The sequence below is a fragment of the Balaenoptera musculus genome, chromosome 16 (genome assembly GCF_009873245.2).
Source record: "Balaenoptera musculus isolate JJ_BM4_2016_0621 chromosome 16, mBalMus1.pri.v3, whole genome shotgun sequence".
Classification (NCBI taxonomy): domain Eukaryota; kingdom Metazoa; phylum Chordata; class Mammalia; order Artiodactyla; family Balaenopteridae; genus Balaenoptera; species Balaenoptera musculus.
The window spans coordinates 20,221,759-20,237,948 of NC_045800.1; the positions used below are offsets into that span (position 1 = coordinate 20,221,759).

Genomic DNA, 16,190 nt, shown 5'->3' on the forward strand with positions numbered 1-16,190 from the left:
GGATTCTAACTTGTTTTCAAATTGGGAAGGCTCTTCCCCGGCCCTTTAAGGCCCTTTAAGATCAGGCCTTTAATAGTAGCTGATCCCTGAGCAGGAGGCAGGAAGGAGCAGGAGCCTCCCCTCCCCCCTCATCCGTCATGTGCGTCCCTAGACAGTGGGAAAAAGCCTCCTTTGTGCAGCCAGAAAGGGGTTGTTTCGGTCAAGCTTTGATCTGTTAGTGAACTCTGACCATGACCTTGGAGGTTTGAAAAGCAGTATCTCTCTGATGGCTGGCAGCCAGCAGTCTCAAAAAGCTACGGGGTGGGGGATAGACGAGAAATAACTTGTTTTATGTTTTTACTTTATCTTTTTGGATGAGCTCAAGCACCTTTTGCCATGCTCAGAGTCACCAACCAAAAAGGGCAGGTCTTCGGGCCCCAGGGGACAGCTGGGTGGGTCCTGGGTGGGAGCTCTTCCAATGATTTGTCTGAAGTGTGCTGTGCTGGGTGGAGAGGTGATAGCCTTGGTCTTGGGTGAGTGGAGCCAGACTCGATTTCCCATGTGACTGCCTTTCGCCCCAGGATCATCGCTGCTGTATGCCTTACACCCCCATCTGCATCGCCAAAGCTGTGAAGAATTCTGCTGAATCAGAAGGCATGAGGAGAGCTCACGTGAGTAAAGCAGCCTGTGCAGAAGAGGGGAGGCATGGTGGTCAGGAGGCCCAGCTCCCTCACCTGCTGTGTGGCCTTGAGCCTGGCACAAGGTGGGAACTTCTCTGAGCTTTCCAGAGTTAATGAGAGAATGAAATAAAATACTGGATGGGCTAGATCTTTACATAATATAAAACACAAGAGGAGATTGATGATGATAGTGTAGGTGATGGTGATGATGAAGGTGAAGCCTCTGAAGAGGCCTAGATTTGTGTTTCAAGGCCAGTAGTGGATCTAGAAAGATTTGGGGCCCAGAGACGGCTTTTGACAGTGGCCCGTCTTTCCTGCTCCAGTAGTACAGGAATGACCCCTCTGAGGGTGCTCGTGTGTGCTCTGAGGTGGGCCCCTTCCTGACTGTGCCTGAACTACTCAACAGCAGGGGAGCCCTTTCCCCCGTAGTGGAAACTGCTGCACACTTGTTCACAGGAAATGCCTGCATTTACATGCACCCTGATTGCTGATGGTTTGTAGCCCTGTAAGAGTGCAGCCCTCTCAGTATCACATTAGGGCTGGGCTTTGAATCTGCCCATCTGATTTTCAGTAATAACTTTAAAAAATGTCTCTGTTATTTGCACAGATTAAAGATGCCGTTGCCCTCTGTGAACTCTTTAACTGGCTGGAGAAAGAGGTTGGTTCTTAGTCTTTGTTTAACACATGGATATAGATTATTCAGAAATTATCTACATGTGATTCGAACTGTGGCTCTGGTTGACCACGAGGTCTAAGATCTTGATCCAATTTTAGTACTCTCTTTTAATAGTTCTTTGTGGAAATTTGGTGTGTATTTAAAAATTCTTTAATTATAAATAGTAGTAACAAAGATGAAGAAAGAAATTCCTTAATAGAATGGATACTTTCTGGTTAAGGAATTGTCTTATAACTAAGTGGAGTTTCATTATAAGAAAAAATGACTCTTAACGATATTACAAGCAAGCTGACTGTGTTAAGAGAAAAAAGATCTTTGTGTATATTTTGAACTTTAAGCCATAAAACTTTTTATATTAAATTGACTCCTGGGCATTAGTTTCTTGCCCTTTCACTCCTTGTAGTTGACAGGAAGGTGATTTCTTTGTGCTCTTATTAAACAATATCATATTCACTTTAAATATTATATAAACAACTCTTTTAAAGTAGCTTAAATTGGAAGAAGAAAATATCACCCTGATTCCCACTGGTGTAACAGTTTTTTCCTCTTTGGCAATTGTTCATCTGTGTACATTGTTTTTCCAACATAAATCATTTTTACATGTCTCTCACTGTACAGCTACGATTTTGTATTTTGTTTATTTTATTTATCATAGTGTGAGCATTTTCTATGTGCTTTGAGGTCTTTAAAAAAATGATTCAAATAGAGACTGTGTTTAGTTGCTAGACTGATTTATTTACCCATTCCTCCTATTTTCAAATGTTTAGATTGTTTTAAATTTTTTTTGCACTTACCAAACACCTTGTAATAATATCTTTGCATTTATCTTTTTTATTTATTTAGGATCACTTTCTTAGGATGATATCCTAGGTGGGGATGCTTTTTAATTTTTAAATTTAGGTGTATTAAGTTTTGGGAGGTTTCAGGATATAACACTGAGGGAAATAGTTGAGTGAAAAATTAAATGTATAGAAACACTTCTACTTTTAGATGGCTTTGGTAAGAGCCTTTGGAAATTCCCTCCTTGTAAAGATGAGACATATGCTGTGTCCTATAGATTGGACAGTTGGGACATGGGGATTGAGGAAAAAGCTTTTAATGCACCCCCTATAATATGTAGGAGACGGATGAATTTATCACACCCCAATGGTTTATAAGCAACTTCCCTTATAGGTGCCCAAAGGTGGCGTGACGGAGATCTCCGCTGCCGACAAAGCTGAGGAATTCCGCAGGTAAGGATCACTTTGGGGGCCCATGAACCTTGTGCTCGTTTCCTTGGTAAGTTAAATGAAGCTGGGAGGGCCCTGATTCTTGGCACGGTAAAAACCTTTAAACCACTCTGCTCTTGTGTGTCTTTCTGTTCCAGGCAGCAGGCTGACTTTGTGGACCTGAGCTTCCCAACAATTTCCAGTACGGGACCCAACGGCGCCATCATTCACTACGCGTAAGGCATGCGGAGGAGCACGCCGCCTGGCTTTGCTGCTGCTTCTGCGCAGGAGCCTGAGCAGGGGAGAGACATTATTTTACCAGAGGCCCTGGCGCCCACCTCCGTGTGTCTGTTGAGATTGTTCTTATATGGGAAATACGACCTTGGAGGTCTTATTTTCTCTTCTTTGCTCTAAATCCCCAAGCCTCTGCCTGTTGGGAGCCAACTCTTAGGCACAGACGTTTCGCATTGACGTTCTCGCGATGTCAAACGGGTTGTCCCTCTTTCCTTTGAGGCTGCAGTATCTGTATTCATAATCCCTGAATCTTTTTTTTTTTTTTTTTAAATTTTTATTTATTTATGGCTGTGTTGGGTCTTCGTTTCTGCGCGAGGGCTTTCTCCAGTTGTGGCAAGCGGGGGCCACTCTTCATCGCGGTGCGCGGGCCTCTCACTATCGCGGCCTCTCTTGCTGCGGTGCACAGGCTCCAGACGCGCAGGCTCAGTAGTTGTGGCTCACGGGCCCAGTTGCTCCGCGGCATGTGGGATCTTCCCAGACCAGGGCTCGAACCCGTGTGCCCTGCATTGGCAGGCAGACTCTCAACCACTGCGCCACCAGGGAAGCCGCAATCCCTGAATCTTAGTAGTTAGAGTGTTTAGTGTTTTTCTTTTCTGACAGTGGCAGCCCTCTTGATGCACTAGTCCAAACATCCTGTGAGCGCCATCACCTCCATACCAAAAAGCTTATCGCTAGGCTGTGGAGCACCCTGCTGCGGTTGAAGAGATAATCTGTAACCTCTCTCCTCCCCAGCCTATGGGGGTTTGTGCCACATGACCTACAAGAGCCCACGGGCCCACAGAGCCACGCATCCCTGCACTGTGAGACAAAGGGGACACTGGTGAATGTAGGACTGCTAGACCTGCCTGTAGAGGTGGTGGGAAATGGGGCTCCAGCTTCAGCTTTGCCTGGCTTACGTGGTTCTGCCTCGTGTGGGCATCTTGAGTCCTTCGCTCCCCACCTGTGATGTGCATAGTGAAGGAACACTTGGCTGTCTCACTGTGCTGCAGTGCTGTACGTGGGCACAGATTCCTGCCCCCCGCCTTTTTAATCGCCTTTAGAGTTTTTAGTCTTGGGACAAATTTTGAAGCTGTTGTGTGGGAGACAGTCACAGATATGTGACTGTACAGTTCTCTCACATTAATGCCTCTGTTCCAACATTAAAATAGCAAAAGGACTTCAGTTTTGTCTTAGATTTAATGCAGGTGATGAATTTCCTGGCTGGATACTACTCTAGAATTTTGCATATAATTAACACAATAAATAATTTCAGACCAAGGGGGGAGAATTTTGCTTCTCCTTTGGTGCCTCTTCATTGTGGCTGTTGGAAGCCTGTTGACAGAGAGGGTGCTGAAACTGGGCCCATGTCTGGTTGTCTTTTCTCCCAGTTGGGCTCGAGTGCCCACTTTCACCCTTATTGCCTGGAAGTGAAGGAGAGCCTCTCTGAGAACCTCTCTCGGCTGCAGGGCGGAGACTTGGAATGCTCGCGTCCCTTTTAGCTTTTCCCAGTGCAGCATATTGTCTGGAAAAAGGCATGGAGAAATCAGATCAGAAATCAGATTTTTTCCCCAGCAAAAATCCCGTTCGGTTTTCTCCCAGACTGAGACATTGACCTTCTGCCTGTCTGGTGGTCTAGGAAGCAAGTGGGGAGGCACCTGGTGGGATTAGGACTGAGGGAGGGAAGTGGAGGTTGAGGCAGCGGCCTGGACCACCACCCCCGCCCCCCCCCCCCCCAAAAAAAGACAAATGACTGCAGCTGCTCTCTTCCCACTTCCCAGCTTGGTCTTATTGCTTCTATTGATTATTATTTTTGTAGCTTTTACAATTATCTGATGAACACTTGTTTTCTTCCAGTCACAAATGGAGGAAGATACAAAGAAATATGTTATTTCCTTCTCCCGACCTCTTTATCTGCTGGGGAGATAGGTTGACTGGGTCTTTGAATAGTAGAAGGTTAATATTAGTTGAAATAATTAACCTATTGGGTAACTTTAGTTTGATATAATTTAAGGCTTACATAAATTGTTCGCACAGTACAAAGAACTCTTGTATTCCCTCCTCCCAGATTCAGGAAGCATTTACATTTGTGGAATAATTAATTTTTAATTAACTTTCTTAGGCCAGTTCCTGAGACGAATAGGACCTTGTCTCTGGATGAGGTGTACCTCATTGACTCGGGTGCTCAATACAAGTAAGTGAATCGGGGCTGCGTAGAGCTTGACTCCACTGAGTCAAGGCAGTTGAGTGGGTGGACAGGCCAGGCTCCAGCCGAGAGTGCTCAGCTGGTCATCTCGTTCTGCGCCAGCCGCTGATGGAATTGTTTCCACGTCTTGTCCTTTTTTTCACCCCTTGTTGAAACAGCCCAGTTGTGATCCTGTTCCCACAAAAGACTGTTTGATAGAAATGTTTAGTCCTTGGCTGGAAGCTGTTAAACACTAAATAAATAACTGAAAGTAAGCTTTCAGAACTATTGGGAAGTCTGCTCCAGCCTATAAACCACCTGGCAGCTCCCCAGACTTTTAGTGGCCCCAGGGCCTTGTGAAGTGAGGGCTTAATTTTTTAAAAAATCTTTTTTCTTTTATTTATTTATTTATTTATTTATATATTTATTCATTTATTTTTGGCTGTGTTGGGTCTTCGTTTCTGTGCGAGGGCTTTCTCCAGTTGTGGCAAGTGGGGTGCCACTCTTCATCGCGGTGCGCGGGCCTCTCACTATCACGGCCTCTCTTGTCGCAGAGCACAGGCTCCAGACACGCAGGCTCAGTAATTGTGGCTCACGGGCTAGTTGCTCCGCAAGCATGTGGGATCTTCCTGGACCAGGGCTCGAACCCGTGTCCCCTGCATTGGCAGGCAGATAGATTCTCAACCACTGCGCCACCAGGGAAGCCCGAGGGCTTAATTTTGAATGAATGAATGGGAAACGAGGGTTGTCCCTGAATTTCTGAATTTCCTTCTTCATGCCTTGCTGCTTTCGCAGTCATCATCTAGAATAGTTTCTCAGAGAAACCAAGACTTGGTTGGGTCTTGATGTGGAACCCACGAGGAGGAGCAGGAATAGGTGTTGTCTGCATTGAGAGAGCACGAGCAAGGCCTTTTACTGCTCCTTTCTCCACTGAAGTTGGGACTTTGGCTGGTGGAGATGGAAGCCACAACCTAGCCTTGGGCCGTGTGGGTTGGAGTTAATAAAAGCCTAAAGCTAAGGGTATTTGGATTTCTTGGGTAATGGTGTAACTTTGGTTCACTTCTAAATTTTAGCAGGGTTCTAGAAGTTACTCTATGTCAAGGGGTGGATTAGGGTGTTCTAAAAGATGCATTTGGGTATTTTTAGGGTCCAGTAAACCGCTTGCTATCCTGACAGGAGGAATTAGAGTTTGACCTTCTTTTGCTAGAAACAGGTTCCTATTTACTTTGTCCACCTCCCTTTCATTCATAACCCCAGGGATGGTGTCTTCCGTGAAACAGTCCTCACACTGTAGACCAAGAGTGTGTCTGTCAGGGCCTGACTGAGTTCACTCCCACTACACTGGGCCATCCTTGCATTCACACTTTGTCTCATTTTATTTTTTTTTAACAATTTCATTGAAATATAATTCAGCTTACTCATTTGAAGTGTACAATTAATGGTTTTTAGTTTATTCACGGAGTTGTCAACTGTCACCACAATCAATTTTAGAATATTTTCATCACCTCAAAAAAGCACCATTCCTGTTAGCAGTCACCTCCCACTTTCCCCTACCCAGGGAACCACTAGTGTACTTTCTGTCTGTATGGATTTGCCTATTCTGGACATTTCATATAAATGGAATTATATGGCCTCAGTGGCTGACTTCTGTCACTTAGCGTAATGTCTTCAAGGTTCATCCAGGTTAGAGTGTGTATCAGTATTTCATTCCTTTTTACTGCTGAATAATATTTCATTGTATGTGTATACTACATTTTGTTTACTCATCAGTTGATGGACATTTAGGTTGTTTCTACGTTTTGGGTGTTATGAGTAATGCTGCTGTGAACAATCGTGTACAAGTTTTTGTGTGGACATATGTTTTCGGTTCTCTTGGGGGTTTACCTGGGAGTGGAACTGCTGGGTCCTAGGGTAACTCCATGTTTAACCTTTTAAGGAACTGCAAACTGTTTACCAAAGTGGCTCTACTATTTTATATGTCCACCAGCAGTGCATGAGGGTTCTAATTTCTCCACATCCTCATCTGTCTCACATTTGAGCAAAAGCTTATTCTGAGTGACAACTAATTTGTCCTTCCTTTTGGAAAGGGATGGAACCACAGATGTGACTCGTACCATGCATTTTGGAACCCCTACGGCCTATGAGAAGGTAAGAGAAAACTCGAGAGGCCCTCTCTGCTCTTTGACAGTTCTCTCTTGTGAAAAGGATTGTATACATAAGTAAAAATTATATGTGGGACAATAAAATAGCTCATTACTGTGGAATCAGGCTTATCTGCTTTATGACATCCATTTAATTAATTATTGGAGAGATTTTAAAAGCATTCTGTCTGCTAAGGTCAGAGTGGCTTAGATTCAAGTTTTAATAGCTTTGGCCTTCTCTTCAGTCAGGAAATTTCTTTGGGGAAGGGAATGGGGTAGTGAAATATATGCCTTTTTACGAACAGTGTCTAGATTTGATTCTGAAAGCTACCCCCGTTCTTTTTTCAAGTTCAGCGTTCCTATTTATAGGCTCAACTCTCTAGGAACCCTCTGAAATGACATGCACTGCTCAGTTTTTGGTCTGTCTGGCATGGAAAAGAGGAAACAGCTGTAAGGTAGAGGGATGTGTACCATGAGTCTGGAGACTGGGCTTCAGATCTTCTCTGCTATTTACAGACTCCATGACCTTGAACTCAACACTTAGACCATCCATAAAAACGGTGAGAAGAGTACTCACCTCCAAGGCTGGCTGTGAAGGTTCCGTGAGACCAGCAGGTTCTTGGATGATAGTCACTGCTTGGCAAATACTGGTTGAATCTCTGAGTATATCTCTTTTTCCAGGGAGCTCCTTCAGGAAGCTTGTCCAGGGAAGAGGGCTTTATGGGATAGAGCAGGGCAGATTTCCCAGTGTTGGTCCCTTGTGTCATTCACTTGTAGGCACCAGCAAATGAAGAAGGGTTTGACCTTGGGTCCAGATACCTACCTTTGGTGTGACTCTTCTTGTACTGTGTTCAATCCAGACCAGATTGAACAGTGTGGGGTTTAGTCCTGACTCTGCACCTTACTGGCAAGCCACTACCCTTCCAAACAGCACTTTTCTTGTCCAGGCAGTAGGGACTGAACCCTGAGTACAGATGGTGGTGAGGTGCACAGAGGCTGAAGCAGGACTGCCTGGCTCCAAGGCCACATGCTGCCACTTAGGAACTGCACGACCTGGCATTCATCTCTCTGTGAAGTGGGGATGGCAAGAGTGCCTCCATCATGAAGTGTGGGATTAAACGTACAGTGCTGTACGTGTCGTGCCTGGCACAGAGGAATAGCTCAATAAGTGTTAGCTAGTGTCATCAGTACTTTTTAGTACTTTTCCCCAGTCTTTCTGAGGCTCAGATGGCAGAGAATATGGCAGAATGTTCATTACAAGGGAAAGACTGGCGGGGTCATCTCTCAGTCAGTTCTCTTTTATTAAATCGAATTTCAAGATTTTCTGGAAAATTGGTACCAAGGCCAAGGTTTTTTTCCACCACCAGATTTTTTTTCCTTTTTCCTCTGATTTTCTCTGTGGTATTGCTACAAAACCTTCAGAGGCAAGGTTTTCAGAACTACCCAAAAACTACAGGATTAAAACATCTGTGCCAGTCCTGAACATGCCCTCTGGGTTTTCTTTGGCAGGAATGCTTCACATATGTCCTCAAGGGCCACATAGCTGTGAGTGCAGCTGTTTTCCCGACTGGAACCAAAGGTAGGTGATTCCTTCAATCACATGGCAGGCTTTTTCTTGTTCAGGCATCAGACGTGTCTAAGTTTGGGTGGAAGAACATGTCCTTCCCTCGCCGTACCAGCCCCCAGCCTACTTCAGGCCCATCCTGGGCGAATGGGGGTGCTGCGTGGCCTGAGCTGAGAGGACCTCCAGGGAGCCAGGCTTAGGATTGGGCCCAGGGTCAGGTGTGAACCTCCCTCCTGACCAATTATGGTGTCGGGTGACCCATGTGGGTGGCTCCCAGGAGAGGGCAGCAGGGCATGAAGGCCTCAGGGCCCCAGTGGAAGTTGGTGCAGCCTCCTGTCTGCCCTTCAGTGCTGGGCCAGTGCCTCCTTTCAGGACCCTCATTGGGATTTATTTTACTGAGAACCTGACTTGAGATATGTACCGTTTTGCATGAGGATGGGTGGGTGGGCCATTGCACGGGGAGTTGACAAGACCTGGGCCTTGAGTCTGCTTAGGCTAGGCTGGCACTCATCTCCCTGGGCACCACTTTCCTCATGCTTGCAGTCTGGTTAGAATCTCATCTTGTAATTCTGAAACTGCAGGGTCCCAGCGCTGGGAAGGGAACGTCCGTGTCATCTACTGCAGCCCGTACCTGCTACGGGCGACCATTCCTCACCTGCATCCTCCAGCTTCAGACTGAGCTCTGACTGGGGGGGGAGCTGCCCTCCGCAGGAGCTCTGACTGTTAGAAAGTTCTTCTTTGTGCTGGGCTGAAACCTGAACCCTCCAGTAACTTTTACCCGCTGGTTTCTGTTTCACCTTCTGGAGCCAAACATAACAAATGTAATCTCCAAAGTGCTTTGCAAGTTGAAAAGTACTGTACAGAATCACCAAGCGGTTCTTAATATGTCTTTCAGGCCACCTTCTTGACTCCTTTGCTCGCTCAGCTTTATGGGATTCTGGCCTGGATTACCTGCATGGGACGGGACACGGTGTTGGGTCTTTTCTGAATGTTCACGAGGGTCCTTGTGGCATCAGTTATAAAACATTCTCTGATGAGCCCTTGGAGGCCGGCATGATTGTCACTGATGGTAGGTGTCCCTCACCTAGAGGGTGTGCGTGGGTCCTCTGGCCTTTCTGAAAGCTCTTTGTTGTTTCTTATATTTTAATTATTATAAAGTAAATTGGAAATAATTTCTCCTTCCTGAATTAACAACAACAGACAACAACCTTTTTTGATTATAAAAGTGATAAATATTCATTGTAGAAAAAGTGAGACTATGGAACAGTATAAAGAAGTATAAAGAAGAAAATGAAAATCATTTGTAATCCAGACACCCAGGGGAAACATGACTTAATATTTTGCTATGTTAGCTTCTTGTCTCTTCCCATATCATTACCGCATCTTTGTGAATGTATTTTACTGCCTGCATCATTGTGTCTTACGGATATGCCCCATAATTTATTTGGCGGATCCTCGGTTATTGTACTCCCTACCCTGCAGCCAGTTCTCAGGAACTTCTGAGTCTTTCTCTGTCTGGACCTCAAGTGCCTATTAAAAAGTGCCCCGCGGGAGGAGGCGTCTCTGGGCTCTTACACCCAGATTGAGTGGCCCTTCATCTGTTTCTCCTTCTCCTTCGGGGAAGCGCTGTCATCCCAGGAGTGCAAGCTTCTCTGTGCTTATCTTCATCATGGGCTGCTTCTCATTTTGGGGTTTGGTTTGTTTTAGAGCCAGGGTATTATGAAGATGGGGCTTTCGGAATTCGCATTGAGAATGTTGTCCTGGTGGTGCCTGTGAAGACCAAGGTGAGTAATTAGGTTTTTGTTTTTAAAATTCCCTTATTCCTTAATGGGGGAGGATGAGGACTTTTGTCCTTGGAACCAAGAGCATGTCATTCTGGGGCCAAAATGGAGCCTCCTTCCCCTGATAGTGGTGTCTCTCCTGGAATTCATTCTCCTCTGCAAAGCCAGAAGGAAAATCCTTAGTGAACTGGGACCCAGAACTGGACCTCATGGAGCCCCAGGCAGGCCCCTGCTTGATGTCAGCTGGGGCTCTGAGTTTACTGGAGGTAGCTTCTTGTCGTGAAGCCGCCTCTGCTGTGGGGGAGGGGTGCTCGCTTAAAGGCCCCTTCCAGACACTGAAGCAGAATCTCCACGGCTGGGGCCCGGGAACTATTTTCAACAAATGCCCCAGATGATTTTTATCAGGTAAAGCTGAGGAAGCCTGAGTTATCCCCTGGGTCGGGCCCCACAGCTGTGGTGCCCTCTGGAAGACAGGTGTGTCACCCTTTCCCCATCACATTACCAAGAGGTCGCAGGCTTTAGGTGCTGGGCTTGACCTAGAAGACCTGTTTGCTCCTCCTCCATGGGTGATTTTGGAAATGGAACAGTTGGAGGGAGGTGGCTTCCTAAGTCTTCAGGGAAGCTGACTGCAGGGGTCTGCTCTCTGCTTGCACACTGACGTCACTCTTCTTGAGAGTGGCCTCTCCCCTCACTCCCGCAGGCCCTGCCAGGAGCAGAGACCCAGTGTGCCCTGTGTGCCCCAGCCATTCCATGCCACGTGCACTGGACGGGCCTGTTACCTGTCACCTGATGGGCCTGGCGGGGTCACGGCAGGCTGCGTGGCTGATGTCAAAAAAAGGGATCTGCTGGGGGACTTACACCTTAGCAGAGGCTCGAGAACCAAAACCAGAGATCCCCCTGCTTCCAGACACCCTCTGTGCCTCTTCTCCATCACAGCAGGCAGGAGTCTTGTGGACCTGCTGCTGGGAGCCCCTCAGCTCTCTTTGGCTTTTCCTGGTGGCACAGGCTGTTGTTTGCCCAGTGGAGCAGCTCTTGGAAGGTGGCATCCGCTGTGTCTATTAAAAATGGTGACCAGTGAACCACGTCTCGATTCCTAGTTACACCCGGCTCTGAGAGACGGTCCTGTCTGGTGGGAGTGACCTCGTGGCGGGTCATTGTGGTAAAGAGGAGTAAAAGCTTCTGTTTTCTTCCTTCTCCCACAGTATAACTTCAGTAACCGGGGAAGCCTGACCTTCGACCCTCTAACTTTGGTTCCGATACAGACCAAAATGATAGATGTGGATTCTCTTACAGACAAAGAGGTAAAGAGGAGGCCTTGGGGGAGGGCAGAAGCGTGTGGGGTGGGGAGCCGCCCTACGTTCTCCCCTCCGCTCTCATTTTTAAGTTAGAGCCTAGGCCAGCTGAGTTGGAAAATCCTAGGTCTCCTGAGGACTGGAGGTGCTTTTCCTGTATTTTTGGGTCTCGAGGTAGATGTAGCCCTGCTCTCCTCACTGTTGGGGATGGTAGGGCTTCACAGGTGGGAATGAATAGTGTGCTATGGCTTTCCAGGAGGGCCGGAGCCATAGCTGCCCTGAGGCGTGTTTAGCAAACATGGGCATGTGTCTTCCCTGCATTTTTGTGGGTGGGTGGGTGGGGCCACTGCACATGCCAGATTGTTTTCTGGTGTTGCGTGAAACGTTAAGGAACTGAGAAGCAAATGCTATTATCATATGCCGAGTTTTGTCACAGGCAGGGAGAGAGGTTGTTGCTTTGGGCTCTGAAGCCCGTCACAGAGCAGACGCACAGCAGTGCTCACCTGTCAGGCTCAGAGGGTGACAGGCCTTGGAACCCCTGCAAATCCCAGCACGGGTCCCCAGGCTCATGAGGCCAGCTGAGGCGGCAGGCCCAGGAACCTGGAGTACGGCTTGAGGGATCAGGCAGGTGATCAAGGTCAGAGCAGGGACAAGGGTCAAAACAGGGTGGAAACACCACCACCCCGGCTGTCTGCTGTGAAGTGGTCAGGCCCAAGCCAGGAAGACAGAAGCCAGAAGGACACAAATTCCAGAGCAAGGCAGGCAGGCAGAAGTCCAGCAGAAAGCAAATGCGTAGCAGAAGCCAAAGGCAGGACAAGCGTGGTGCATCACTCTAGGAATAAGAAGTATTTGTTACCAGAGGCAGCCGCTGGCCTCATCCCAGGGGCTTTTGAGGCAGAAACGTACCCTCAGTGGAGCCTGCGTGGGCCTTGTGCTTGGCACTAGAGGAAAGTGCCTCTGAGCGCTGGGGAGCCCCCTCTGCCGGGCTGTGGAACGGGCCCTCCCAGCCAGGAGCCCCCTCTCTGCCTCACCCAGCTCACAGAAGGGTGACAGAGGAAGGTCATCTGCTTGCTGCTTAGATTCCCTCTGTGCTTGGGCACCTCATCTTGACCACCAGTGCCTCGATTCAGCCAAATGTTCCCACTCACAGCACCCAAACAAGCCCTGCTGATGCTGGTTTATTCAGTCCGTAGATGGATACAGAACAGGAAGCAGCCTGTCAGCAGCACAGTGTCAGGTGTGTCTTTTCAGCGGGAAGAGTCTCTCCTGCGGTCCTGGGGCTCTTCTCCGGTCCCCACAGGGGTGGCTTAGGTGAGAGGGGATGACGACACAGAAGTGAGCATGGGAGCCACCCTGCTTACAGCCCTCTGCCCAAGGAACCAATCTCTCCTCGTGGCCCTCGAGCACAGCTTCGAGGGTCTTAGCAAGGGACCCTCTACTAATAAGTCACTTTGCCCTCTTGGAAGCCCAAGGCTGTGGCTTCCGCCAAGTGATTCCAGGTCACATAGGCCTTGCTGTCCGCATGAAGTGTACCAGTCAGGAGACATTTCTTCCACATGACCTTCCACTTTATCCAGGGAAATAGTGCATTGAGGAAGGTTAAGCAAGGCCATTTTTCCTTGAGGGAGAGAGTCTTTTTAACCTGTGACTCCCCCATGACATTGGACAAAGACCAGTGTTCTCTGTCTGGTCCAGTGTTCATTACTGTACCTTACATACCCCAATCACTGAACTATTCTTTTAGCCAATTAGTTTTTATAGGACAGATAATATCTTCTTACCTTGGAATCATTAGCAAGTTTCCACAAATTACAAGTAGAGGACAGTATTTAATATTCCAAGCAGAGTGTACTTATTATCTCTTTTAGCAAAAGTGTTCATTTCCCATATACCACTCAGTAAATCTGGGGCTTCATTCTGTCTTAAGAAGGCATAGTAATACTCCACAGCAAGATTCTGTCCTTTGGGCTTTTAAAATACCAGTCATTGCCCTTTACCGTCTCCCAAACAGTCTTAGTAGAAACTTTAGGGAGTTTTGGGGTTAGGTCTGCATTCCCATCGATTTGTCACCAGGTGGCAGCAGAGGACTTTGGTTGGACACGAATGTGGGTGCTGCAGGCTGCCAAGGCCTTTGTGACCTTGCTCCAGCCCCCTGCGGGTGCCCCAGCTTGCCCCAACCCAAAGGGTCTTGGGAGTGTCTGTGGTCCCAGGCTTGCTCCTGCCTCCTGCACTGTTGAGCTGCTTTGGACGGCAGGCTGCCTTAAGCCCTGCCTGGCCTTGCTGCTGACGTGCAGCCGTTTGCTTGCGTTTGATATCCCACCCCTCTTCCCCACCTCCCAGAAAGACTAGTAGGCGCTTATCAGTGGGCATAGGAGCACCAGTTGGGTCAGTCTTCGGCAACACCACCCCGTCTGTCTGCTGTGACGTGGTGAGGCCCCCTTCGGGGCAGTGCAGAGCGTGGGTTGTCACTCTCTTGGCAGAACGTGCTTCCCTCCAGCCCTCATCCTCCCTCACGCCTCACCCGGAGGAGACTGGCAGAACCCTTGTCATCAGGTTCAGCGCATCAGTACCCCCCGCCCCGTCCCAACAGACAGACACACACACACCCCCCAAGTCCCATCGGGCTCCATACTTTTACCTCTTTTTTATTGCCTGGTGTGGTCGCCCCATTCATTTGAGGCTCTGAAAGTCAGGCTTACTCCCAACCCCACCCTGCAGCAGCGCAGTCCTTGACCTCCAAAGGCTTTGGGTGCATCTAGACGGCCACACTCACAAGACCCTCACCGGCTTGACTGATCCTAGTTTATTCAGCTTTGTAGGTGGATACGGGATAGGAAACTCAGCGCGTTGGTAGGACAGCCTCAGGTGTGTCTTCACAGCAGTTGAGGCAACCAGGGTGGGTGCAGGAGCTGTGAGACCCCTGCCCCCACTCTTGCATCATGGCTTCCAGGGGTGCTGTCGAGGGGGACACCCGGTTACAAGTTACTCTGCATTCAGGGAAGCCCAGAGCCGCGGCTTGCCGTCAGGCATTCGTGGTTCCCTCACACTCACTCCAGTCCACAGGCAGTAGATGGTTCCAGGAGCATTTTCACCATCAGCCATGTGGCCTCGTCCCATCTATTTCCAGGGAGGTAGAACACAAGGAGGTCGCTTGTCCATGAGCAGGGAGAAAGGGTTTTGTGCTCCTTTACTCTCATCCTGTGATCTCAGCACATGGGGCCTCACTGCTCGCTGCACAGCCTTTGGTGAAGGTGTGATGGTGAGACCACGTCTGTATTCCTTCCCTGTTGCAGTGCGACTGGCTCAACAACTACCACCTGACCTGCAGGGACGTGATTGGGAAGGAACTGCAAAAACAGGGCCGCCAGGAAGCCCTCGAGTGGCTCATCAGAGAGACGCAGCCCATCTCCAAACAGCATTAATACCTCCCCGTTTTTTTTTTTTTAAAAACGCTCTGGGGAAAGGAAGAAGCCTGGCCCACCCGTGACATCTTTCCCCTTTCTCTCCTTCTTCCTTACCTCCCCGTTTTACTTTTAGACTCTGAGAAGAACTCAAAATCTTCTTATCCTCTTTGATATTTTCTTGCAAACACTCGATCTTTTATGATTTTTTTAAAATTGTTGAGAATGAGCCAAGAATAAATTGCTGCCCCAGCAGGAGGATCGCCACAAAGCCAAAAGCTTGATCAGGGGTACGCCCCGAGCAGCTGCAGGGAGTCCTCCGGCCACTGATGGTGAAGCAGCGAGCGCTCTGCGACAGTCACGCTCCAGGTGCTAGCCCCTTGTTCGTGATCCCCTTCGTGCGCACAAGACTGTATTTATGACCAGTGAATAAAATGTCAGAACGCGCTTCATCTGTGCCGTCTCTCTTCTTCCGGCACCATCCACCCTGTGTGTGGGGTGGGCTCACGTCCAGGGCACGTTTTCTAGGTGGACGGACCCCTTTGAGGAGAGATTCCCTGGCCTCCCTGCATATTTTCTGACTTAATTTCAAGCCTCTTAGTCTTTTCTCTAGAAAGCCTAATATTTTGTTGAGTATTCTTATTGTAAGTTTTTCTTTCCTGCTTCTAAAATATGTCATTGATGTACAAAAAACAACAAAAAATCATGTCGAAAGTGGCAGTCTACTATGGTCTACCCTACAGTGGACAGTGCAGGCATCTCACTGTCTCACTACTTATAGACAGTGGTCTTTGGCAGGTGCCTGCTACTCCCTATCCTCGGGCGTTCTCTGGACTTGCACGCGTGGGGCAGCCTGAAGGGCCAGCAGAGCTAATGCCTCTGAGGCCTCAGACCATGATGGTCGGGCGTGGGAAAACGGACTCGTCTTCCCTCGGCTGGGATGTCCGAGGCGTGGTCTACACTGCCTCCTGGGGTTCCTCAGTGGGGCTGAGCCCTCCTGGCCCACTGTGGGA

At 48.4% G+C, this 16,190-nt stretch overlaps 1 protein-coding gene across 1 annotated transcript in view; it reads left to right on the forward strand.

Annotated features, from left to right (window-relative positions):
• The window catches only part of XPNPEP1 (X-prolyl aminopeptidase 1), a 53,048-nt gene extending 37,424 nt beyond the window's left edge, over nucleotides 1–15,624 (forward strand). The window contains 11 exon segments of the mRNA XM_036828823.1: nucleotides 561–650; nucleotides 1,267–1,317; nucleotides 2,509–2,567; nucleotides 2,702–2,779; nucleotides 4,936–5,007; nucleotides 7,086–7,146; nucleotides 8,649–8,718; nucleotides 9,599–9,772; nucleotides 10,411–10,487; nucleotides 11,687–11,785; nucleotides 15,070–15,624. Of these exon segments, the coding sequence (XP_036684718.1) occupies nucleotides 561–650; nucleotides 1,267–1,317; nucleotides 2,509–2,567; nucleotides 2,702–2,779; nucleotides 4,936–5,007; nucleotides 7,086–7,146; nucleotides 8,649–8,718; nucleotides 9,599–9,772; nucleotides 10,411–10,487; nucleotides 11,687–11,785; nucleotides 15,070–15,198 (960 nt within the window). The 3' untranslated portion in view covers nucleotides 15,199–15,624.
• Nucleotides 15,625–16,190: the final 566 nt, after the last annotated feature.